The 27,352-nt window shown below is 35.7% G+C and overlaps 1 protein-coding gene across 1 annotated transcript; it reads left to right on the top strand.

The window, feature by feature from the left end:
- On the top strand, nucleotides 1-27,343 carry Pex14 (peroxisomal biogenesis factor 14). The gene is made up of 5 exons (XM_089090568.1): nucleotides 1-144; nucleotides 2,811-2,966; nucleotides 10,576-10,701; nucleotides 23,080-23,318; nucleotides 25,742-27,343. Exons 1-5 carry the CDS (start codon nucleotides 118-120, stop codon nucleotides 26,004-26,006), a joined length of 813 nt encoding a protein of 270 aa, XP_088946694.1. The 5' UTR covers nucleotides 1-117; the 3' UTR covers nucleotides 26,007-27,343.
- Nucleotides 27,344-27,352: the final 9 nt, after the last annotated feature.

Genomic DNA, 27,352 nt, shown 5'->3' with positions numbered 1-27,352 from the left:
TAAGAGATGGTCAGTCTGAAGGGAAAAGGTTTAGCCAAATTTTTGGTCTGAAAGGCTTTTAACGCCTAGCTGTGTCAATGGAAGAAACAAAAGCAAGTTTTTTTGTGTTCAGCCTACATGGAGCCAGAGTTAAGAGAAGATTTGGTTGGTTTTACTTTGTTACTATCAAATGAGTTTATTCATCTTCTACTTTAGAATAAATCTAGTTTAAGGGGTAAGTTTTTCGTTGTTCATATTATTGACTTATGAATAAAAGAAACATACCACTCAATGCCTTTTCTATGCTCTTTCCAAATATAATAGGCCTAAGATAATCATTTTTGTCAGAAATGCATTTTACCTCCACCCCTATATATACCAAATCAGGGTATATATTTGCACATTAGGGGGGTGAGGGAAAAGTTTAAACTTACCTCTCATTTACATTAAAAATAAAATTTACTCCCATCCCCCCTAATGTGCAAATATGTACCCTGAATTGGCACATATAGAGGTAGGGGTAAAATTCATTTCTGACAAAAATAATTATTATATTTGGAAAGAGCATAAAAAAGGCATCAAGTGGTATGTTTACTTTATTTGTAAGTCAATAATATGAATAGGCTAACAAAAAAATATTATTTAAGGACTGCATGGTATTGGTATAAATTTAGAATTGGTACTGTCAACAAGGAGACATAGGGTAAGACACCCAGTAGTTGGACACTTTAATCACTTTGAAAACTTTTTGACATTTAAACTACTCTAATTACTGTACTATACCACCTAGAAACTTAATTTTTGTATCAAAAAATTTCTGAAGAATTTCTGAACAAGTATGTTACTAATTCAAATAGTTTCACTTGTACAGTGCCTCCTATTTTTGAATTTACTAACAAGTGACAATTCTGCCTAAACTCGGACATACAAACTGCTCATTGTAAATTGGTTATTAAAATAGTATAAAAGATTCTGTCCGAGAATAGGCAGGTGGCCGACTACTGGGTGTCTTACCCTATTAAGAAAACAATGCTCACTGTAAAATATGTATAATGATCCTAGTTAACATATTATCAAATAGGAGAACCTTTATCATCAAGTCTTTCCTCTAAAAATCCTTATTTTTCCAGCTTAAAAGAAAAAAATTACAATAAACCTCCATGCTGATACCAACATCCTAGCCTACCTTTTCATTAGCACTGTCTTATTTTCATAGGCTACATTCTATAAACTGAATCTAAAGTTTATCTTATCAAAATGCCAATTCCAGTGATTTGAGCAGAAGTTCAAGTCATTTAGATTATTTTATTAATTTTGCACATTCTTGAATATAAGTTAGCATATCCCTAAGAAGAATGCTGCAGTTCTATTGCCCATGTTTTATTTGTTTGCCTTCTATCTTCTGGACAAGAAATTTTCTTGCCAGAATACTAAGTTTCCTGCAGTTCTTGAGGGTGTTTGCTCACTGATGATATCTACTTAAAAATTAGATGACAATATTGTTCATATAGAAGAGTCTGTGCTGTTAAGAGCTCTGCAATTATAGTTTTGTCAATGCTGCCATGGCAGCCTCAAAATTAACTAACATTGCAATTAGTATTTTTCTTTGCTCTCTGGATTGTCTCAGAGCAGGGCTTTGAGAAGGACTAAATTGTCCACTGGACATCTACCCACTACAAAACTCAGATTGGGAGCTATCCAATAAACTGTCTCAGGTTCTTTTGGATCATTTTCTATAAGTTTTCACAGAATAGGTAAAAGTGAGATAGGTCTGCAAAAGTTAATTTTCCTGGTTTGAGGATCAGTACTATAATTGTGTGTCTCCATAACTTAGGAAAATGTCATTACTGCAAAGATTGATTTTAAACATACAGCAGTGAATTTTGAGAATGACCTGTGTATTGAATATGCAATTGAAAAATCCCAAGTTATTTCATTAACTTGTACACTTTGCTTCCCAGCTCATGTAGATTACTCCCATAGCTCCAAATCATAAGATCTTAAGTGAATCTGAGCAATGCTTTGGAGAGGAACAGAATTGGGCTGAGCAATGATTCTTTTTTTTCTGTGGATAAGCTTTAGAGCATTCTCTATGGACTCTAACCATATAATTTTTGTCAGATAGATAATTATCTCAGAATCATATAAAATTGGCCAGAAATTTAGTGATAAAATCACAAATTATTGGCCAAAGTGCCAGTATTAAGAACTTATTCAATAAAACTATTGTTCATCAAAATAGTAGTTAATTTCTATGCCAATGTTAACTTTACTTGACAGATTTATAATTTATAGTTACAGTAGGATTTTTGAAGTAAAGAATAAAATGACACCTTTTTTGCAGAATTTAATTGCATGCAATCAAAGTCTTATTCCTTCCAATGTTTATTAGACTACACTCAGCTTGCAAAACATAAAACTGTTGTTTTTGCTTATAAGAGATGCCAAAAGAAATTTTTCTTGATTTTAGGTTGCTGTTCTGTTCTGTTCATCAGAGCAATAAGGAGAGCAGATTGGTGATTGATCAAATATTTAACAAGAACAAAATTTATTCACTCTTGTTGTACCTTGATGCCACTACGAATTAAACAACAGAGTTAACAATTTACAGTTTCAACAAGTGAAATATTTTTTTTTTTTAAGTTCAAAAAGAGACCAAAGTAATAATTACTTGAAATTTTAATGTTTAAGAGACCCTAGTAATTAATACTTAAAATTGCTTAATGCTTAAGTAATAAGTATTTCAAAGATTGTACTTTAAATACTTTACTTCACTGATATATCATATAAGTCTTATGATTGAAAAACCTTGTTTTACTTTTCTTTTTTAGGTTTCAACTGCTGTTAGATTCCTTCAAGACCCAAGAGTTGCTGGAAGGTCAAATTCTGACAAACAATCTTTCTTTAAAAGAAAAGGGTTAACAGAAGCAGAAATTTCTGCAGCCTTTCAAAAAGCAGGAGTACCTGATACAGAAATATTAGAAGTGGTAAATTTAATAGAAACTAATTTATTATTTTTTGGGATGTACTCAGAAAGCTTATCCAACCCATCCCCAGAAATCCTAGATTTGCCAGAATGGTCCTATAAATTTGGTGTAATTCATTAGTTTGTAATTTTGACAACTTTGAGAAGTGGAAAAAGAAGGAGGTTCAATTTGTCAGTGGGTATCCCTACCCCCCACCCTACTGTAGATGTTGCTGTTGCACAAATTAACATGAGTTAAACTTGCACCATGATTTATGTTAACTAGATTTGGTAAAATAAAACTGAATTTTTCATAAGGGGGAGAGAGGTCTTTTGGATCTGTGTTGCATCAGAGGGCTCATTACACATCACCCATGTGCATATTTGCATACCAGATGTATGAAAAACATGTGTGCATAGTAGCTCAACAATTAGACTTAGAAGTAATGTTGTTGTGGAAAATTTCCTTTGGTGTCACCATTACCTCATATGTTGGTACATCTATTAACAAAAGCTTCTCTGGTTTTGCAATACAAAGATGGGGTCAAGACACCACAATTCCTCTGAAAAACAAATGTTTTGACATCTATCCAGTCCCTCCCCATGGCCAACTCAGACCAGTTTCTGTTTTGTGGTACAAGGGGTTACACAGATAGACACTATCCAAGGTAGTTTCTTGGTTATAATTCAACATATAAAACATTTTTTATTAGTAAAAAAGAAAATGAGTTTATGCTCAAAATATTTGTGTAATAGGAGGGGAACTTCCTACCCTCCCAGCATGCATATTGCACAATTATTCACAACATCTTTTTGGGAATAAGTGTAATGATTGTACCTTCTTCAATAGAGATATCCAGGACACTATTGCAATATTGTATATAAAAATTCAATTTTTGATTTGATTTTTAGTGCCTTAAAAGACTGTTCCACGAGTCTTTCTTTTGTTCATTTTTGTGCCACTAAATTTTTAAATCAAATGTTGAAAAGATGAAAAACCGTATTATGTAAAATTTGCAACCTTTTTTGTTTTAAACTCTATTGTTAATCCAAATTTTGATATTATAGACTCTTATGCGTTTTTAAAATGCATAGATGCACTTCAAAAATGTTTCTTCTATGTTTACTACATAGGATACATATACACATTTTTAACATATTTATCTATATTTATATAAATATCTACTTTTATTCTAGGTCTGGTGTTTAGTAGGCCAGATAATTATTTGTATTTTAATGGTTTAGCTGCTGTAAATCCAGTATTTGGGTGTGGATAATACCTTTCATAAGTTTATATTTTATAAGTTACATAAGGTCATAACAGCTTGGCAATATAGACCATCATTACATAAGGTCATAATGCCTAGTGGGTATAGGCTGTCATTACATAAGGTCATAACACCTAGGGCATACAGGCCGTCATTACATAAGGTCATAACGCCCTGGGCGTATAGGCCGTCATTACATAAGGTCATAATGCCTAGGGCGTACAGGCCGTCATTACATAAGGTCATAACGCCTAGGGCGTATAGGCTGTCATAACATAAGGTCATAACGCCTAGGGCGTACAGGCCGTCATTACATAAGGTCATAGGGCCTAGGGCGTATAGGCTGTCATTACATAAGGTCATAACACCTAGGGTGTACAGACCACCATTACACAAGGTTATAACGCCTACGGCGTTATAGGCCTTCTGGCAAGGGATAAGTTGGTCTGGAGATTGCAGCTCAGATTAGGCCCAGCTTCTAATTATAAAGATTTTATAGTTGGATAAAATCATGTATTTATAATATTGTAATTGTTTAAATAATCACTACAGGATGAAATGAAAAGTATGAAGTCACAGATTGTTTGTTTACAAAATGATGGAAGATCCTTTTCTGAGCATGAACACACCTCCAACACTAACAGGGGTGAGAGCCCTCAACAACAGCCTCGAGAGACCGAGAAGATACAGGTGATGGCAATTCTGAGAATGAGGACAATGATTCTTTGCATTTTGATGACGAGCAGTCAATGGTAGACACCGATCCTGGAACAGATGACAAGGTCTCTTTGGCAGAGTCGCTGGACCTTGTATACAAAGTACTGGGTGACACCATTTTCCCCAGGCCTACCATTACCCTCCAATAGCCTCACTCTGCAGCAGAGCTGGTTTTGGTAATTGAGCCATTCAAGAGAAAGCAGCTTATTATGTTACCTTTCTCCCCAATGCTGAAAACTTCATCACGCAGCGCTCAGAAGAACTGCAGTCAACAACAAAGAATAAGTCACTCTCAGAACGTGGTACTTTCTTTGATCCTCTCGACATACTGGGCCGAGCAAAAGCACAGGCGCGCGCAATTCTGTTATTTGGACTTGCACTCTTTGAGTAAAGTTTCCCCTTTTTTCCTTAGTTTTTACCCCTTTTTAGATATTGGCAGCTGGCAACCCTGGTGGTATGCAAAATCATGAAACAAAACATTACAGAAGTGAATTTTTGTGTCTTATTTGTAATTATTTGTATTTTAATCATTTGGGTGTGTTAAACCCAATATTTATGGTATGGTATATTACTCATTACATAAAGGGTATACAGGCTGGCATTATATAAGGTCATAACACCTGGGGTGTACAGACTGGAATTACATAAGGTCATAACACCATTGGGTGTACAGACTACCATTACATAAGTTCATAACACCTTGGGTGTACAGACTGTCATTACATAGGGTAACAACACTTTGGGTGTACATGATGTCATTGCATAAGGTCAAATCACCTTGGGTGTACAGACCGTCATTAAATAAGGTCATAACGCCTTGGGCATACAGACCAGCATTACATAAGGTAATAACACCTTGGGTGTACAGGCCACCATTACATGAGGTCATAACGCCTTAGGAGTACGGACCCTCATTACATAAGGTCATAATGCTTTGGAAATACAGACCGCCATTATATAAGGCCACAATGCCTTATATAATCTCAACGCCACTACGCGGACGTATCTACCATCATTGCATAGTATTGTAGTGACTACAGCGATGACCTATAGGTCTGTTCTGGCATGAGATAAGTTTTTCTGGTGATTAGAGTTGAATTTACTTCAAGTGTTCAATTACAAATATGCTATGCTAGCTGGATAACAGTATATACTTATAATATTGAAGGAAATATCGTTTCAAAACGTAGTACTTCTTTGACCCTTTCGGCATCCCAGACCGAGCGAGAGCTTACAAATGTCAAGACGCATTTTCAGCTTCACAGGCACCACACATAAACCCAAAGTTCATTTTGTTACCATCAACTGGATAAGTAGAGGACATAAAGTTCATATCAGTTGACAGAAAATCATTCTTGGTCTTAGATTTTTCCAAACAAGTGACTCTGTGCATGCTATCATACAGTGACCTCACGTTAGGTACTGTCATAAAGAGGTTAAAGGCAGAGAACGTCTCTCCTGACATTATCCCAAAAACTGATAAAGTTCTTGGGTTCTGTTAATAGATGTCAGCTGCATCTTTCAAATATTCTTTCTAGAGCGTACTCAAAATAATTATCTCTGGGAAGTATTTCATGTTTTCTGCCGACTTTAAGGACCTAACTCACAGAATGAGGTTAGGGTTCACTTTCAAAAACAAAATCTATCAGTTCAAAGTGCCATCGTGAGCTATGGCCATATTCAAACCATCCAATTGCATGCTTACATGAACAAATAGATTCTGCACAATTACCAAAAGTCATTAGTACAGAACAATATAAAGACCATTATGATTCTCCAGCTCAGACTTAGGTTCATACTAAGTAAGAAATCAGGTAATTCTCCTGCACAGATTTGGGTTCACGCGGAGCGAGAAAGCAGAAGTTCAACATATGTGACGGATCATATATCTCGGGTTTCTGGTAGACCTGGAGGTAAGGAGGGTGTACCTAACCCCGGAAAAGATTCAGAACTTGATACATGCAATCAAGGCAACTCTGGAAAAATCGCATGCCTCAATAAGGCAACTGATGAAGCTGATTAGACTCATCAATGCGGGCTCAAGAGCAATTTCTTTCAACAGACTACATCTCAGGAAATGTCAGTTACTAATGCTCAGATTGTGGAACAGGTCTTGGAACAACATAGATTTAAACATCCTGATTACGACAGAGATGAAAGAGGCATTTTCGCCGTGGCTGAACAAAGATTGGCTGAGTCAAGGCCTTCCTCTCAAGCTTCCTATTGTTTCCAAAATAATATTCACCGACAGCTCAACCTACGGGTGGGGTGGCTATCTAGAGGACCCACATCAAGACACTTCAGGGACTTGGTCTCCAGAAGAGAAATCTCTTCATATAAATTGCCTTGAGATGAGAGCCGTAGCCAACACAATCAAAGCCTTTGCGGAGGAGCTAAGAAACGAGGTAGTCATGGTAGCGACAGACAACTCGACTGTAGTTAATTACATAAACAAAGAGGGCGGAACCCGTTCTTTCTCCGTAGAAGAGGAATCCATAAAGTTCTTCGAGATAACGATGGCCCTGAACGTTCACATGAGGGCAAGACACATCGCCGAGTCACTTAATCTAGTAGTCAACACACTGTCACAAGAGGGAAAAGGTCTGCCCACGAAATGGAGTCTCAATGAGAGTGTCATCAGAGCCCTGTCAAAAGAGTATGGACTGCCAGAAGTCCATCTATTCGCGACTCGATTGAACCGGAAGATCGACGTATATTTCTCACCAGTTCCAGATTCTCTTACGATCGGCACAGATGCCCTTGTCCACGATTGGTCGAACAAGCACAGCTATGCCTTCCCTCCATTTGCCCTGATCCCAAAGGTTCTGGAGAAGGTTCGAAATTCTGTGAACTGCCAAATAACGCTAATTGCTCCGCAATGGCCCCGCCATGCTTGGTACACGGATCTTCTCAACCTCCTAGTAGACTTGCCTATACCCCTCGGAGATTAGTCAGATCTCCTCCAGCAGGGTCGACTTCGCCACCCAGCACTAAGGAACCTAAATTTACACGGCTGGAAGATATCGAGCATGGACTCGAAAAGAGAGGTTTTTCTTAAGAATCAGCCCGTGCAATTGCCTGGCCCAGCGACGTTCTACCATTGAATTGTTCAATGGAAAATGGCAAGTGTTCGTGGGCTGGTGTAGTGAAAGGAAGATTAATCCTCTCGAAACCAGTACTCAGACAGTTGCAAAATTCATGATACATCTAAAGACTAGTCGACACCTCGCACCATCAACGATAGAAGGTTATAAAGCAGCAATATGCTGAACGCTAGCTCTAGCTACAGGAACAAATATCAGCAAAGATACTAGTTTGACGAAAATGATACAGAATTTTGGCACGAGTCACCGCGGACACAACATCATATTCCTACCAGGAATCTTGGCCTTCTTGAAATGTATTTTAGAAGTTCGTAATTTCTTTACTTGTGGAATATTGATATGAAAGATCTTACTATTAAGATGGTACTCAATACTGACATCGCATCTGGCCGTTAAAGGAGTGAAATTCATGCCTTGTCTTTCAGTACATCCAAATTTTCGGATAATTCAGTAACTCAGGGTTCTCCCTTCGTTTAGACCCAAAACCGTGAAGCCTCATGAGATACCTTCTTCTATCCTTCTTCCCGCGCTAGATGTAGATCTAGCTTTGTGTCCAGTGAGAATACTATCGGCCTACGCACAGCGAACAGCTAACTTGGCGGTCAGAAAAAGGAGAAAAAGGTTCTTCAACCCTTTTTCTAAAACAGCACCACGAGAGGTGGCAGCTGGAACCATTTCTTCTTGGATAAAGCAGGCCATAACTATGGCATATGAGGCAGCAAAAGAAGAGTGTAGAAGAAGGAAAGCACATGACACAAGATCCATGGTGGCGTCGTGGGCGCCATCAAAATCAGTACCGCTTGCAGATATAATGAGTATTTGTGGCTGGTCTTTGGAATCTTCTGTCAGACAACACTACTTTCATAAAACAGAAGATCGAACCGATGCTCAACATTTCGTTACGGTTCAGACAATTTTATAGTTTATACATTTGAATACTTGATTTTGAAACTAATATTTTGTATTAGTTGAATTATGAACTCACCACAAAATCGGTTAGAATCTAAGCTTTCGTTAATAGATGTACCAACGTATGAGGTAATGGCGACGCCAAAACCGAACTTTCGAATGAAAGCTCAGTTTGGCTAGCTGATACTTACCTCATACGTTGGTACATAGAGTCTCTCCCTCCTTCCCGCTCATACAGAGTTAAGGAATTATAAGGGATTTAGTTCAAAACAGAAACTGGTCTGAGTTGGCCATGGAGAGGGACTGGATAGTTGTCGAAACGTTTGTTTTTTGGAGGAATTGTGGTGTCTTGACCCCGTCTTTGTATTGCAAAACTGGAGAAGCTTTCGTTAATAGATGTACCAACGTATGAGGTAAGTATCGGCTAGCCAAACTGAACTTTCATTCGAAAATTCGGTTTTTTGAATAGAGACAGGGAAGTGTCTGTTATTTATTGTAGGTTTTTGTTCATTACTACTAGCAACTCGCTGCAGCACCAAGCTGCTTGAGTTTAACACAGATGCACACACTCTTCCTCCAACCCAAGATACTTGAGGCCTCTTTCTTTACCCCCTCTCAAGATGCTTGTTTTCTCTTAAATCCTTTCTTACAACCTCTTTCCACCCCCTTCAGGTACAACCTGCTCCTTGTTTGACCCCAGGTGGATGGCTGAAATGAATGATCTTTGGCAATCTTCATCTGCAGAACCTATCCTAGCCATCTCAGCTTTTCTCTCATTATAGCCCTAGAGAGTTGGATAGAACTACATTTTTTGTAAAGCTTATTGCTTGAATTGCGGTTGGTTAAATGGGTACCCAAAGCTGTCAGTAGACAATTTCTCTGGAAAATATTTAACAAGGTTAGATTAAGTTGGGCAGGGATGAGTTGCACAGTGGTTTACTTATTACTATTACTGCTCACAACTCACTGGAGCACAGAGCCACCTGAGACTAACACAGATGCAAAAACTCCTCCCTCCCAGTCAATTACCTATTGCAGACAAAGATCTTTTTGTCAGGTTCATTGTTTATGTAAGAAAACTAAAAACAAAATTCAAAACAAAAAAAGGTTTTTCACTCCCCCCCCCCCCCCTAATGGCCACATACAAAACCCTAATATATTTAATTTGATTCAATTGATCCAGTGTAAAGCTGGTTACTCTGTGTAGGCTCGATATATGCAGTTTAGCTCGAGTGATTGGGCTGGATCTTGGATAAAAAATATTATTTTCAATTAATAAAAAATGTGGATGGTAATAGAAGGAAATATGTTAATATGATTAATGTAAATATGCTGCATATTATAAAAGTAAGGATTTCTCTTTGAAATAAAAATTGGGGGGTTTTATTGCCTACATATCCTAAGGCTATATATGGGATCACAGGGGGGGGGGGGGGTAAGGGTTAATTGTCACAAACGCTAGTTGAACCAAAAAAGGGAATAAAATTAGGAATGTAAATATGCGCCTCTTTTTGTTCTAGCATGCCCTTGTCTGGAGAGCTGCTAGTCTCCAGGTATAATCTTTTTTGTAGGACTCTGAAGAAATTTATTTGACTGGTGCAAAATTTTCCTATTGATGTTGTTTTTTTTTCAGTCTCCAGTCTATACAAATATCCCAATCTTGAAACGCCATCGGTCGCAATGGACCATCATCAGAGACATAAGTAGTGGCATTATAGTCCTTGTTAGCGCATCCTATGGATTTAAGTACCTTTATAAGGTAAACAATAGATCTTATCATTTATTATAGCTTAGTTTGATATCCAATTTCTATTCAGTTGCATATTTAGGAGCTGTGGTCTGCACAATGAAGTTTTATGTTAAATTTTGGGGTTTCAGTCAGGGAGAGAATTCTGGAAAACCTCTTCTCTGCATATATTCCTGGTTCTGTCATGGCTGTAACTAATAGTTGGGGAAAAGGGATCTAAACAACCAAAAGAATGTTTCTAGACTCGACTTTCTCAATTTTGTCATTGAAAGCCTCTGCATCAAAGTTTGAGAGAGTGGGCCTGACATGATATTACTAAATTCCATATATGTAAAAGTGTAAATGGCAATACGTCTTTGCTATTTGTAGGTAATAACCCTTATCCGGGTTGCAGCGGTAGCTAGCAACCTAGTAAGAGACGATCACGTCCAATGTTAAGAAATATAAAAACCCATAGCTCCAAAAAAAGTAGTCAGATCAAAACAAAAAGTTTTTAGGTAGTATGCTAGAAAATTTACTAAGTTGTGACGTGAAGACAAAGCCTAAATAAAAAAAAAAAAATACTTGGTCAGATGGGCTTTAGAAAGACCAATTGTATGTTATACTAGCTTAGTTGTCATGTGTTGCTACGATCTTAAAAGAAAGGAACCACCCTCTGTGGAAAAATACCCTCCACTTACAATCCCCCCTGGGATGTTCTCTCCCGTCGAAAATTCCCCCCCGGCTACTAATAACAATTGTGTTTTTAAATATAAAAGCATTTAAAATATTCAAGTCCAGAGATCAAAACGATAATTGTCTGAACCGATAAAAACTAGTGTTTTTTTGTTTTTTGTTTTCAAACGTCATACTTTCCACAATAGAGTTAATCCCAGGCTGAATAAAGTTGTAATTTACCCTACATTTATATACATTACTTAATCGGTCTATATAGGTTATGTATACAAGGGTTGGGAAAGAGTGGTATGCCTACAGTCCTCGGAAGAGTGGACTCAACAGCTTCTTATCGATCGGATGAATAGCGTAGTAATGCATACAGGTTACATACATACAGGTTATATATATGGTTTGGTTCGTAGTTGTTGCATTTTACCCCCACTTATACATTCTATTCTAAAAAGTATGTGAAATTTAAATATGCCATCTCTTCCTCTTCCCTCCTTCTAGTAAAATCATAACTTAGTGGGTAAGGGATCTGATTCTGCGCTTCTTATGGAAATGGAACCAGTGCTGCCTCCTGAATATTATTTCCGTTAAAAAAGTCACATTTTCTACACTTATAATTTTCTTTTAGGCTCTTTTAAACTAGACACTTCTAAAGGAATTCTAAGTTTAATCAGATTTTAGGATGAATTAAATTATTACATTCAAGTATATAAGTCAGTTCATAACTTATATAGTTGAACTTTCTTTGTAAACTCAACTATATAAGAAAGTTCATAAAGAAATTAGCTTTAAAAAATCAGACTTAGAGAAAGCAAGCCTTAGCTTTAAAAAACACAAAATATGTCGACACACTGTTGTAGCTTGTACTGCTGAAATAGAAAAAATATGCAATCTTTTGCAAAGAATTAGAATATTGAGCTGGGTCTAACCTTTCATTGAGTGTTGCAATGGTCAGGGAAGAAGAAAAATAGCTTGTAAAAAATGTGAAGAAAAATTTGTAAAATAGAGAAAAAATCAATTGAAAGGAATGATCTGCTTATATTTTAAACAGTCTCTTAGACATATTCAGTAGCGTAGGAAAAGGGGGGGGGAGTGGGGGCGGACCGCCCTGGGTACCAGCCCTGGAGGGGTGGCAAAAATTATCATAAAGGGACTTATCATTGGTTAGGGTCCACAGTGAAAAAACTTGTGTAGCAAAGTAGCAATGCTATTTGGCACTTTGCATGACCTAGAAAAATGTGTTGACAGATTTTGCCTGAAAATACCATTTTTATATATATAAATAATTTTTGCTCAAAGAAGAGCTGTCACTACCCCACTTTTTGCATGGCCGAGCACAACTTGTGTTTTGACAGCTTTTCTTAGAGCAAAAATTATTTATATATATAAAAATGGTATTTTCAGACAAAATCTGCCAGCACATTTGAAAACTACCAAGTAGCATTGCTACTTTGCAACCCCAGTTCTTGCACGGCGGGCCCTGATCAGTCATAAGTCCTTTTAGAACAATTTTTGTCACCCCTCCAGGGCTGGCACCCAGGGCGGTCCGCCCCCGCTCCCCCCCCCCTTCCTACGCTACTGAATATGTCTAAGAGACTGTTTAAAATACAAGCAGATCACAGGAACAACAGTTTATCCCATATGGGGCAAACAGAACGGCAAAAAACTATCCTTTTGCAACAATAATTCATTCTTTATAAGAAATACAAAAGCTAGAGCTATTCTTGTATTTTCTCAAGTTGAAATTGCGCCCCAGGTGTCACAAGACCTTGCTACGCCACTGGACATATTAATCTATAATTGACTGCAAATATCATGGGTTTTGGCGAGTTTTTCTTGTTCTTCCTTCCTTTTCCTTTTCTTCCTTTCTTTTGTTCTTTTTCCTCTTTTTCTTTTCAATTTTCCCTCCATGCCGCCAGCAAAGGCTTCTTATATGAATCAGCTTGTTTAATTTTTTTGAACTTCATTCTGCTGCTATTTTGCTTATGGACCCAGTTTTATGGTGTTTTTTTGTGTGTGTGTTTTTTTTTTATTCAAGTTGTGGCTTTAGCAGTTTAACTGTTCGTGCACAGCAGACTTGAAATCCTGTGTCTGTAAGAACTGGGGTTCGAGTCCTGGTCTCACTGGTTATTTGATTCGGAATGAAGGGGGGGGGGAGTGCAGGGACGGATCCAGGATTTTCTTTGGGGGGGGGGCGCATAATAGGTTGCTTTGATAAACTTGCGAAGGGGAACCTCGACAGTTATGTGTCGTATGTAGGTAGTGGAAATTGTCGTAAATTCAATCTAAAATCTGGTGAGGGTTAAAGTTCTAATAAATATGTTGAAATTAAAATGGTATAGAAATATTGATACAAAAAATAGTAAGTTATAAAACCACCCGCCATAAATAAAAATAAAAAGCTGTTCACCATCTATAAAAAAATTATAGTTAATATTTTCTACGCAATTTTTCGCCTTTGTACTACTGACCACTATAGCCAGGGAGTTAAGCTTTTTATTGTAAAAAAAAAAAATGGTCTTGAACCATCTTTTGGGGTCATGCACTCTTTGTAACAATTTGTATATGTCAAACTATTTAGCATGTCGCCTAACTTTGTGACATCGCTTAGTAACTGTGATAGTAATGAAGAGTAGGTAATGAGGATAAAGATACAACTTGTATATTCGTAAAGGATATATATTAAATTAAACATTAAATACTAGTTCATTTAGGGGTGTAACAAAAAAAAACGGAACGAAGAGATAGAAATGCATAGAAGACATTTAAAATAAGGGTTTTAAGTATAGGCAATAAAGTATTGACTAATCACTATTTCTTTTTAAAAATAGTTTCTTAAAATACATTGCCAACTTTGACGAAATCTCGAAAATTTACTAATAAAAATTTTACTATTCATAACAACGTGGCTTACCTTTTCACTTTTTAAAGTTCGATATATTTTACTTAAATTATAGAATTCACAATTTTATAAGAAAAATTATATTTCTCTATTTTCACTCCCGCCATATCTATTTATTAGACGGTCAATGTCTACCTCAACATTTCGGTGAACGTTTATAATGGCTAGTCCTATCAGTCTAGAGTCCTGTCAGTTTAGAGCTCTTCGTTAGTATTTCCTCTTCTATTCATCCTAAAATATTCGAATAAAGACCAAAATCGCCAGAAAAATATGAACTGTAATAAAGATGCATGTAGGTATGTGCTTCAAACTAAGTATACGAGTTGAAATACTCCTTAAAAAACAAATAATTATGTGTTTGTTGTTTTTGTTTTTGATAGGCAATAGATTGGTGATTTGAATTCTCAGGGTTCCAAGCTGTAGTAGATTTCTAATTAATTTTTTTTTAATCTCAAGATTTTCGGATATTCAATTCAAACGTCTAAATCTTGATGTGTCTGTTGAGCACAAAATAAAAAATTAAAATTTGACTCAGATTTAGCATTAAGTAAGAGAAAGGTCCTGTAAAAATAATCATCATCAAAATAAGTATATATCCTCATATCAAAATAAGTAAAGACAACATGTACGGTATATTCAAAAGTTTCTACAATTTTTTTGGACAAATATATGTAACTTCAATATAAAAACATGGCTATATTTTGCGACTAGTTGGTATTAAGAATCCGAGAGATATTGAAATAATATTGTTGTGGAATTCCCTTTCTGTGGTTAACTCAAGTGGTGTGAATTTCCACTTTGTTTCAATATTTTATTAGTAAATATTTGAAAAAAATCGAGGCCACTCCACTTACGTAAGCTGAGAATTCAGAAACCCGTTTGTGCCGGCTAGATAAAAAAAATAAAAAATAAATAAACACATAATTATTTGCCTTCTTTTATACACAATTTTCGAAAATATATTCTTCTTAAATGACTACTCCGACCTTTTAAGGAGTATTTCGACTCATACACTTAATTTTAAGTATATACTTATACGAACGTTTATTAAGGTTCTAAAGAGTTTGGCCTTTATTTTAATGTTTTAGGATGAACAGAGGAGGTGATATGTCATATAATGCAGAGCTTTAATTAGATGAAAATAAGCAGTAAAGTGGCAACCATTTGCTGACCGAAGTCGAAAACATAAATTAATAATAGGTTTTCACTCATCATACGTTTAGTTTCTATTATACAAATCCCTTAAAAACAACAATGTTGTAAAAATCACCCCGCTTCGCAAAAAAAAAGCAAACCCAAAAAATCAAAACAGACAGCCAAAAAAGTAATGATAGAAATTTCTTCGCCTCAGTGCCATAGCAAGACTCGAAAACGAATTTTTGACAGTAAAAAGAAGTAAATATTTTGCTTTTCAGCCCCGTTGTGGGCTGAAAACAGCACAATCCTGAAATATCATTTCGACAATCTAAAGAAGTTAGAATTTTAAATTTCCCCTCCTTATTATTACGAAATGAAGATGTTGGCCTCCCAGTTGACTTCTGTGGTAATACGGACAGATTCCCTTGATAAACATAAATTTGATTACATAATTTTAGGCGGTAAGCGTCATCAGTAAAATCTAACAGACACCGCACAAAGTAACTTAAACCTTGTTTCAAACTTGGTTGCAAAAAGAAACAGTCTTAATAATTAAAAACTTATTAAAAGCTCGACCTTTAAAAACCAATTACAAAAAAACTTTCGTCCCAACCCAAACCAGAGAAAGCGGTCCCAACCACAAATCTGCCACTACGTCAGGGGGGCGCCCTCCCCCCTCCGGAACCGCCACTGGGGCAGTGGCATGACTCTTTAAGTTCGGCCAGAGTCGACCTAGCTCTAAATGAGTACCTTGAGAAATCTGGAGAAGGTAAATAGGAAGGGTGTGCGAAATCATAGGGTAGCTGTGCCCCAACCCCCATTTCACTTCTTGGCTAAAGGGTCTTGAAAAGGAGATCAGCATCGCTGGTTCGGACTTTTGAATCGAGTCCCGCATCGTTTACCTTTTGTTTTACCAGTAAATATCAATAGTATATTGTAGAGTAGTATATAGTATAGTATATTTGACACACACAAAACTGCAGGGTTATAGCCACAAAAAAGAACAACATATAAAAACAATTAAGAAATTAAACAGAACGATTAAAACAAGAAAAACACAATTCAAAAATATTAATATAAACAGAATCATCAAATTTCACCCTCACGGGATGAAACGAAACGGATATTTCGGGAGGACACTTCTTCAGCGCTATAAGAGAAAGCCTCAAAGAAACATGTTCACATTTCCTGAGCGAAAACGCGAACAATTCAAGCCAGACAAAAATAAAAAGACAAAAACAAACAACGTGGAGAACAAAAAGAAACAAACACCCAAATTGGATGAATTAAAAAAAAAACAACCTGACAATGCGGAAAAAATCCAAAAAACAACATTTAAAATAGAAAAAAGAGGAGAATTAAAAACATAAAAGCCAAAGAGCTCAACTCAAACAGCTAGCCACTCATCAAAATCCAACGACTGACAATAAATAACGCTCTCGTTAAGAAGCTAGAAAATTGACCAGTTACTTTTCTTCTCTTTTGTTTTTTGTTCTTTGTGATGGTAGGCCAATGAGATTTACAAAATTATCTTACCGAATATCTTTTTGTTAAGCAAAAAGTCCAGCAGCTAAAAAGTTGCTGAAAACATGAGAAGAAGGTGAGATTGCTCCCATGCCTCTGACTGATAATAAGTTTTGATTCCTATCAAGCGAAATAGTTTTGAAGAATTTGATAATTTTGCTATCAAACGAATTTGCCGGGAGGGGAGCACGGCTGGATAATGCCCACCCTAGAAATATCGCCAGTATTGAAAATTAGCTCCAGTATCAACTCCAAACTTCTCGAAAACTGGAGATAAGATTGCCAAGGGATTGTCAGCATGACAAGGTGTGTACTACTGTTGATAGGTGTTTGAACAATATTTCATTTGTATAACATCATTTTAGAGAAACAAGGAAGTATTAACATTTTTTATAGGTGGAATTATTATATTATTATAGTGGGGGGGGGGGGGTTAACCCCCTCCCCCCCCCCCCCCCCTCCGTAATGTTTATCCGACTCGTAAAAATGTAACAAAAATGAAGAAAATTCTGTATATTATGTATAAAAGGTATCCTGTCTTAAGATTGTCTTAAGAATTATTATATTAAAGGCGGTTTTGTCTGAGCGATATTCTTGGGTTCATAAACTTTACAATAATTCTTGGAACATCGTATACAGCTCTTGATACCCATGGCGAAGCGTGAGATTTTTTTCCTTTGGGTAGAAATGAAATATGTTCCCTACTTTGTTTGTATACAATCTAAACTGTTTTATTGAAAGCCAACCAATCGAGTATAAATCACAACGAACAGGCCTTCTTGAAAATTATTCTTGCTCTTCGTATTCGTATATATATATATATATATATATATATATATATATATATATATATATATATATATATATATATATATATATATATATATATATATATATATATATATATATATATATATATATATATATATATATATATATATATATATATATATATATATATAGTCGATCTAAGTTTGAAAAAAAAATTGATGTCTTGAACTATTGATTTGATTGATTTGAACTAAGATATTTTTTCACTAAAAAGAACTACACAGAAAATTCATTGTCAATTTCAGAGGCTGACAGTGCTTAGACCTTCATTTTTTAGGAGACCTTGTCTCGCTTTCTTGAAATTTTTATGCTTATTTTGTGTATAACAATAATCCACTTTGTTAATGTTAGGTTTACTATGTTTCTGTACCTGCCATTTCGCTTATTAACGCTACCTATAACAGATTTGCCACTGCTATATTTCGTACTACAGATTAAGAAGCATTGTATTGGGTAATTTTTTTATTTTCCAGCTTAACTTTTTTTGACGCGATACAAAGAAAATAAGCTATGTAAAATTATTTAATGGTGGCACCAATTGAAGTTCCAAAATCCGTACTTTGTTAAAACCTTGTTTGATACCATCAGTAGATAATTTAAGATAGCTTATAAAAACTAAGATAGGAATGTACAAACCGTCTTCTTTAATTTTTCACGGTTAAAATTTTATAGACTCAAAGTGTCAAAATGGCCAACTTTTAATTGGTAATATCAAGGAGGCACACTTGTGCCTCTATAAAGAGGCGACCCACCACAATGTTAAGCGATTTCCGGTCCTAGCGGTCGCAGAGAGACAGGGGTAATCGCATTTTGTAGCCCAAGCTTAAACTAAGCAACGGGCAAAATTTCACCCCCCCTCCGACTTTATCTTCATGGGTAAAATTGGGCTAGAAGTTGCAAACCTCCGACCACAGCCCCCCTTTAATGCCGTCCGATTAGGCTGAAATTTAGAGTTTGAGCTTTACTAGGGTCTGGGAGCTTATCCTCAAAATTTCAGCTCAATCCAATCACCCCTTCTCTGTTTTTCAAAAACCAAATATAGCCACTTAAAGTTCAAAATTTGTTTTTTCTTCTTAGCCACGCCTACAGGCCACAGTTGGCAACTGATCCGGGTGAATGAGGACTCATTCGAAGCAGAATTCGACCTGTTAGGGCCTTTTGATATTTTCAGACCGAAAAAATTATCCCCCGAATTTAAATTTACGAAAAACCTCGTTTTCCTATAAGAGCTTATGTTAATTTTTCCCATCACAGCCCCCTTTAACGCTGTTTGATCGGGCTGAAATTAAGAGGATAAGATTTCCTGGGGCCTGGGGGCTTATCCTTGAAATTTCAGCTCAATCCGATCACTCCTTTCCTGTTTTCCAAAAACCAATTATCAAGGTTTGTGGGGATTTCCTTGCGTCAAAAATAGATTCCCTATACTAAAAAACAATTACAATTGTGTCTCTTTAGTACAGCGGTCGATACTCCTGACTGTCAGGCGGAAGACCCGGGTTCGATTCACCGTCAGAGGAAATTTTTTAGGAAATTTTTTATATACTGAATTTAAAGTTTAAAAAAGAAACTCAAGTTTCTTTTTTAAATTATTTGAAAAAAATTACGTTTTCTAAAGAGTTAAAGAGGCTGAGTTACAAGGTCGACCCTTAAAACGTACAGGGATTAGGAGGCACAGTTGGGGGGCTGTTAAAGAGGCTGAGTCACAAGTTCGAACCTTAAAACGTACAGGGATTAGGAGGCACCCTGTACGACGTGATTTGAGTATTCAGGAATTAAAAGCCTTAACACAAGAATGTTCAAGAGCGGGGGTTTGGGGGCGGCAGCCCCCAACTTTAATCCTGACACGATCAGCTAACAGTTAGTCAAGCAATAATAAGTAATAAACTGTACAAAAACGTGCAGAAATTATTTGAAAAAAACTACGTTTTCTAAAGAGTTAACGAGGCTGAGTTACAAGGTCGAACCTTAAAACGTACAGGGATTAGGCGGCACAGTTGGGGGGGGGGCTGCCGCCCCCCAAACCCCCCGCTTTCGCAGCCTTTAAATAAAAAAAAAAAAAGTTTTTTAAACTGAAAGTAAGGAGCGCCATTAAAACTTAAAACGAACAGAAATTATTCCGTATATGAAAGGGGCTGTGCCCTCCTCAACGCCTCGCTCTTTAAGCTAAAGTTTTTATTGTTTAAAAAAAGAATTGTGAGAAAGTCAAACTTTAGCGTAAAGAGCGAGGCGTTGAGGAGGGCACAGCCCCTTTCATATACGGAATAATTTCTGTTCGTTTTAAGTTTTAATGGCGCTCCTTACTTTCAGTTTAAAAAACTTTTTTTTTTAAGGCTGCGAAAGCGGGGGTTTGGGGGCGGCAGCCCCCAACTGTGCCTCCTAATCCCTGTACGTTTTAAGGTTCGACCTTGTAACTCAGCCTCTTTAACTCTTTAGAAAACGTAGTTTTTTTCAAATATCTCGTGAATAGGAGGACATAGTTTAGGACATTACATATGAAAATTCTTTAGGATTTTCTGTAGAAACCAAAAAATTCATTAATATACGTGGTGTTCTTTCTAAGAATCATATATTTTTGTTTATCCACACTTTTTTTAAACATCATGTACAGACATGAATATATTTTCCTAAAACTTCTTTTAAAGCTGTTATATCTAAACATTTCCTCTACATCGCGTAAAAAAAATTTAAGGGGGCGGAAGGATACAAAAAATGACCCTGTGCATATATGAGCAAAATAGGTAAATCATTCAAATACAATACAAAAAAAATATCGAAGGAATTGATAATAAATTCATTGATAAAAATTTTTCGACCCTGTACATATATGAGCAAAGTAGGTAAAAATATTTAAATATGATACAAAGATAAAAAAAAATATCCAAGGAATTGATTATAATTTTGGCGTATATTTAGGTCCCGTTCATAAGGTGACTTGTTAAGAAAACAATTCTTACTTCATAATATGCATAATAATCCTAGTTGATATGTTTTCCAATTTTGTACAATTTTTTTTTTTTTTTTTTTGAAAAATAAAGAAATTTGACTGCTTTATCCGTTTTCAAATATTCTATATATCAATGTTAAACACCATCACTGCCATCTGCCAAAAAGATACAAATAGCATAATATTAATAAATTTAGATTAGGTTTGGTTAGGTTAGATTTGCTATATGGCTCTTGTTTGTTTGTTTTATGAACGATTTTCAAGACTTGGAGAAAAGACAAAATATTGAAAAGTGTGATTGAAAAACTGGAAAACAAGGAAAGTAGGGAGGATAAAGGTACTCCCCCTGGAAAATATGTTAACTAGGATAATTTTGCGTATTATGAAGTAAGAATTGTTTTCTTAACATGTCTCCTTATGACCGGGACTGCTCCTAAATTTATACCGTTTTTTTTTCCCCAGAAATGAAAAAAACCGGCATTTTTTTTTTTTAAAATTTAATGGTTTTTTTTTTTTTTTTTTGTTGTTGTTTTTTTTTTTTTTTTTAGACACCCTGAATAAGAAAATTCTATATTTTCAACGTATGTCACGTTTTGAGGCAAGCGTAATTTCTTATAAAGAATGAATTATTGTTGCAAAAGGATAGTTTTTTGCCGTTTTTTTGCCCCATATGGGATAAACTGTTGTTCCTGTGTATGTTACATTTCTGCAGTTGATCAGTTTGAATCTGCAACACTTTAAAGTACCAGAACAAACCATTCAGATGTACTGCGGTAGACCAATCGCTGTGCCTTTTTGACTTTATAAAGCCGCCGAATTTACTGGCCATTGCAAAACTCTGTCGGAGTCTATCGTTTCATTTTGTGCAAGTGGAAAGATGGTAGAAAATAATTTTCAAATCCCTTATTATAAATATAGGAGGGCATAGCCTAATATTGTCTGAAAGCAAAGGGTGAGCTTAAAAATAAATATCGATCAGTTTATTTTATACCTTTGGGTGGACAATGCCCGCTTAGTCAAAACGTACGCTTCGTTACTGGATTCCTTTATCGGCCTGAGAATGATTATTCTTTAATTATGATTTAAAGTTTTTCTTATCATATCTTTGTGGCTGCCATCATTAGCCCTTATTATATTCAGGTGCCTGTCTGTTCCGAAAGTCGTGACCAATGGCAGTAGTTGCACCAACAATCTTACGCAATTGATGTTTAGTTTTGAATGGGTCGGGTTTTGATACAGGATTCTTTTTCATAGTTAGACCTGAAAAAATTCAAAGATATTTGGGTATTTTTCGAAATACCTGTAATCTCAATGATACTTCCTGATACTGAAAAGGTGGTAAATCATGAACAATACGACATATTTTATAAGCTCTATAGATCTTCTGAGGAATGATTTTTCTGCCGTGAATGCCGAAGTTGTAATGATGAAGGACATGCTTCAAATTAAAAACTGTGGAATAAATGTAGAAAATGTGACGAAACGTATCAGAAATTATTTCTGCCCTAACGTGTATGAATCGTTTCAAGTAACATTGGTGCTCCTAGTCACCTCTGCTAATTGCGAAAGGAGTTTCTCTACAATGCAGCGAAAATTTCTATCACTTCTTAGGCAGTATTAGAACTGTTCAGTAAAAACATCGGAAATTGACTGATTTGACAAATATTGACAAGACGAAAAAGTTGATATTTTTCGTCAGTTTTTATTGTACTTTTTGTTGCAAAAGTCAAATAGGGAATTTATCACTTCATTGGTTGAAAAATTGTGATAAAGCATAATAAATAATTTTCAGAAAGAAACATCTTTTTTTATTTCAAGAATAATTATTATAATTAATCTGCTGCCAGTTTTAACTTTACTGCAGAGTTTAAAAAGGTATTATCCTTTGTGTGAGGATCGTTGTAACCAAGTGTCGCTTATGCACCTCTCATTAAATTGTTTGATAACTTCTAAAGTTCCTCAATTTCACTAAAAAATTAAACAGTCTTAAAATGGATTACTAAAAATTGAGACCATGCTGTGAGGTACAGGGGGTCCTGGGCTTGAGGGGGTAAGGTTTAGTTAGATATTATGTTTTGGAATATTTAAACGGAATTTTAAGTTTGTAATATACGCTTTATGTATTTTACTGTCAACCTCTTGGTCTGCTTTTCATTTTGTTTCGTACAAGTAAGGATTATTGAATGCCAAGAATATATAAAATATAGAAAATCCCAAGAATATAAAAAAAATATGCATAAGTCTTACCAGCATAAGCGTTTTCGTTTATATGTAGCCATTCTCTCTTGGGACATACTGGCCTCTTCAAATATTTAGCAAAGATCGTCTTCTTCTTCTCGAAACTGGTAGATATATCTATTTCTATCTCTTAATATTTGATTTCCAGAAATATATAGCCCCATTTTTGTATGGCAACAATGCACGGAAGTCACTTGAAGAATCTTTGGTTGAATCAAATCAAGCAGTTTTGAGAACTTTAACTGAGATGACAACAGCGTTGCAAAGTATGCAAGAAACAGTGAAAGTTTTGTTAGAACGACCTTCAACAAGTGCCACTGCAACTTCGGCCGAAATAAGAGAGATCAAAGCAGAACTGGTCTCTTTAAAAGGTCTTCTTCTTAGTAGGTAAGTGGATACGTTTGTGCTTCTTCATTTCATGTTGCAAGAAAGGAATACAATTTTAATAAACCTGTTCACAAATCATCTTTTGCGACTGCCTTCCGACACTCCGGCTCAGATTCTTTACAACTTCTACCAATCAGTAGTGGCTGGAAACATCCAAGAGGAAGACCCAAGTTCCAGTGCAATGACACTTTTGGGAAATTCCTGGAAAAGGCTGGAATTTTACTGTCTGATTCAGACACTCTTGCTGCTGACCGCCCCTCATGGAGAAGGCTGACGACGCTCTCAACGCCACATGATGATTGATTAAGTAAGTTCACAAAACTGAATTTACAATTGATACTGCTATTGACCTATATAACACGAAAAAGCAACTATGCCAAAAGTTAAATTTGATAAAAACTTCTGCAAAAAGAGTAATCTTATGAAAACAATAATCAGATGAGCGTTTGGTAGGTGTCACTAGAATATTTTTTTCAAACGCTATTATCTTCTTCTAAAGTTATTTTCTCTGACGTTGTGAAACGTTTCTCTAACGTTGTCTGTCTTTCTAACGTTATTTTCTCTTTTCAAAAATACTGACAAAAATGAAAATTCGTGGAACTCTGTGGAACAAGATCACGTGAAACATGAGCTTAGAGCATATAAGACGTGTCTTAGTTCCTGCATCTATGTCTTTTTTAAGAAAGAATTTCCTAAACAGAGATGAAACATCACAATAGAATTAAAAATTAGTCCTAAAAAGAAAATCTTTATGGGATTTCCGATAATGTTATACTGGAAAGAGCTTTATACAAATAAATTGCCATTCGGAAGTTTAATCTGTCATTCAACATCGGGTTTTATTTAGTTGTCTTTTCACTGTTGCTTACTTGAGAAAGTGCCTTTTCTATTATATTTTTTATTTTAAATTTTATTTTTTGCCGTAGACTTCTATCCATAATTTAACCCCCCTCCCCCCCGCTCCTGCACTGAGAATGGTTAAGCGGAGGTCTCACCTGACAATCTCTTTTTCTCTTTTTTTTTATTTGTATTGATTTAACTGATTTTTCCTTGCTTAGAAATTATTTGAAAAAAACCCATGCTTCATAAAGATGCCATCAAAAGTGTTTTCAAAATCCTACAAATCTTGAATGAACTGGCGAATGAACATCTTGACGGATCCATTAATATGCTCATTACCAGAGATCAGATTTCCTGGATTACGTAATTTATGCTGGTGGTGGGATCAGTGGAGAAATCGTTTATTAGGGTTTATTTAGTTATGATGAATCTCAGTAGTGTCCAATGCACATGTCCATTTCTGGATACAGCACAAATATGACTAAGACATTTCTAAAACTGAGTTTTCATGAAACAAGTTTTTTTTTTTGCTTTATATTTCGCTCCTATTCAAAGTATTTACTAAAGCACAATAGCAAATTAGCAATTAACTATTTTTAATTACAATTAACTAATGATAATTATCAGTCAGTTGATTAGTAAATTAACAATGTTAAATCGTCATAGAGCCACATCCCCTCATCTCTTTCTTCTCAAAGTGTTTTATTGCATGTAATTCATTGCCTTATTGAAGAAGCTCCACAGTAAGAAGAACTAGAGGGAACATTTCCCTGAGATTTGTTGTAGTCCCTACTAATTCCTGTAAACTGAATATGCTAGTAAACATAACTACTGCAAGTACTGTAAGTTAATTAAAACATTTTTGGGGGGAGGGGGCTTATTTTCATGGTTTGGTTTGTATTTTTACAATTCACCCCAGCCCCGGTCAAATAGTTTCATATAGCTCTGGACTATTTAGAAAAAAGTAACATAATTATTGACGAAAACTAATTCAAAACAGGTAAAAATGGGGAAAAGCTAGGAGATGTGATTCATAGATACTTGCTGCAAATAATAAAGTAAGAATTCCATTATTTTTTAGTTATTTTCTTTATATAACCTTGGGCTATATGACACTATTAGAGGGGATCTGGGGATGAGTTGTCAAAAACACAAACCAAACCATGGAAATAAGCATAAAATTAGCAGTTTAATTCTGATGTGTTTCAATGTGTCTAATCTAATTTGATCTCTTCTTGGCCGAATTCTAGGAGCTTTACCTTTAAAAATTAATTGAATTTAAAAAAAAAAGTAAAAAAAAGGGGGCTAAATGAATATTTGAATATTATGGGGAAATCGGGAGATTTATGAGGAAGGGGTGGGTATTTATTAGTTACAGTTTTTTTTGTTTTTGTTTTTTCATTAATAAATGGGTAAAAAATTAAATCTTCATGTAATAGCAAAAAAGAAAAATAATCTGGAGCGACCTAAACCCGACGAAATTATTTTCAAATTTTATAAGGATTATGATTTATTAAACTGATCTTCACTAGTTTAAAAAGATTAGACAAGTTCTCGTCTCCAACAACGTTTTTGGTTTGCAGGAAACAATTCCCTAAGCCGCCAGCTATAAACAGTGCCTCTTTGCCAGCGTGGCAGCTGCCGAAAACCCCTGAAATTCAACCTGCTAAATCTAAGAGAGACTTGGAAACGAAATCGGTCAGTCCAGTGCCGTCTAGTCCGGAAATTATAAATGAAGAAGAAACGAAGGAAACTAAAACAGAAGTTAGTGAAACTAAAAGCGAAGCTAGTGGCTCTGAGATTATGGTCATCTCTGCAGCGGGAAGCGATGAAGAATCTACATCGTAGAGATTAGAAACATGCTTTTATTATATGCTGGGAAATTATTGAATACGTTTTGATTTTTGATTATTTTTTTTACCCAGCAGTTTTAAGCAATGAATTTACCTGCTTAGCTGTAAGATTATTATTGTTATTTTTTTTAGACTTTATGTTTTGGTATTACATTATTCTTTCTTGGGTTTGTAAAATTTGTCCAATTGACCACCTCAAACAGCAATGCCTGCAAGAGAGGGGGCTTGAGAGGTTGGTCCTCCTCTGATTTCTTGTTTAAATGACATGAACAACTTGACTAATTGACCATTTTAGCAAGAAATAAAAGGGTTTTATGACATAGGTTACATCTCGTACCAATAGATATAGCCTGTCAATTTTTCTTGGGTTTAAGGCCAGTCATCTGATCATCCACCCTGAGCTATCCATTTAAGTACTGGACAAAAATAACAAAATATGGAGGAGATTCATACGACATAGAAGTCGAGTCTTTAGTATTTTCCTGTGCGATGAAAATTGTATGATACCTTTCAGGTAGAAGTGTTTCGTGTTGAGGGAGAAGTAATTTTTGGGTGAACGGTATTGCAAAGGACGAAAGGTCCCAAGATTTTGGTGGATTTCTTTCTACACTAAACCGTCCTCTTTGGTTGACCTCTAAATTTTTCAAGATAATCTTAGCTACGGAGCCATAGCAATTCCAATTTCGTGTTTTTTAAGGAAATATTTACTGTAATTTCGCTTCCAAGTACGCCATTTAAGTTCCTTTTTCAGCACAGATTTATTCAGTTTGAAAACATAGGCTACTTTTCCTTTCTGCTTTGCAAATCGACTATTTTGCGCCTCTGGGTAAACATTCCTTCAACTGTTCTAACTAACTACGGGTTCTTGCAACATCTGTGGCATAATTTGTTGTCATGGGTTTTGCGTGACAGTTGTTGATGGTCTCTGCACGTGACGAGGGTCTTGGACCTTTCTAAATAATTTGAAGGCGCACTGCAATCTATTGACTCAGACCTTAGTTCCCATAAATTATTTCCGGTAAAATGTCTACCTGTTAGTATAATTTTAGATGTCAATAACCATCTTCTTTAAATCCTATCCAGTCAAGAACGGGGAGTGGTCTTTCTGGCTCATTCCTATCCCTCCTGAAATTCGCTCCCAAAACAAACCTCTGCGTGTGTGCCCGATTCCATCTGTAGGTTTCCTATTCTTTTTCTGTATTGCTTCGCGGGGGATTGAAAACTGAAATTTTGCTTCGTGATTTAGTTTTTTCTTATGTCTTTCATTTGTGTAAATGTTCAAAGGTTTTTGTGAAGCTGGTGGGTTCTCAAATAAATAAATATTATAACTTAGTCTTTACT

Source organism: Artemia sp. Qi Xiang Cuo, chromosome 6 (genome assembly GCF_049724085.1).
Source record: "Artemia sp. Qi Xiang Cuo chromosome 6, ASM4972408v1, whole genome shotgun sequence".
NCBI lineage: Eukaryota > Metazoa > Arthropoda > Branchiopoda > Anostraca > Artemiidae > Artemia > Artemia sp. Qi Xiang Cuo.
The sequence above is the reverse complement of the archived record's forward strand: the minus strand, read 5'-3'. Positions and strand labels throughout refer to the sequence as shown.

Coding starts and splice junctions, on each gene's coding strand:
- Pex14 (XM_089090568.1), top strand. CDS start 118: ATGGAGCCAGAGTTAAGAGAAGATTTG. Junction 10,702..23,079: donor GATTTAAGTACCTTTATAAG/GTAAACAATAGA, acceptor TTTGATTTCCAG/AAATATATAGCCCCATTTTT. Junction 23,319..25,741: donor AAAGGTCTTCTTCTTAGTAG/GTAAGTGGATAC, acceptor TTTGGTTTGCAG/GAAACAATTCCCTAAGCCGC.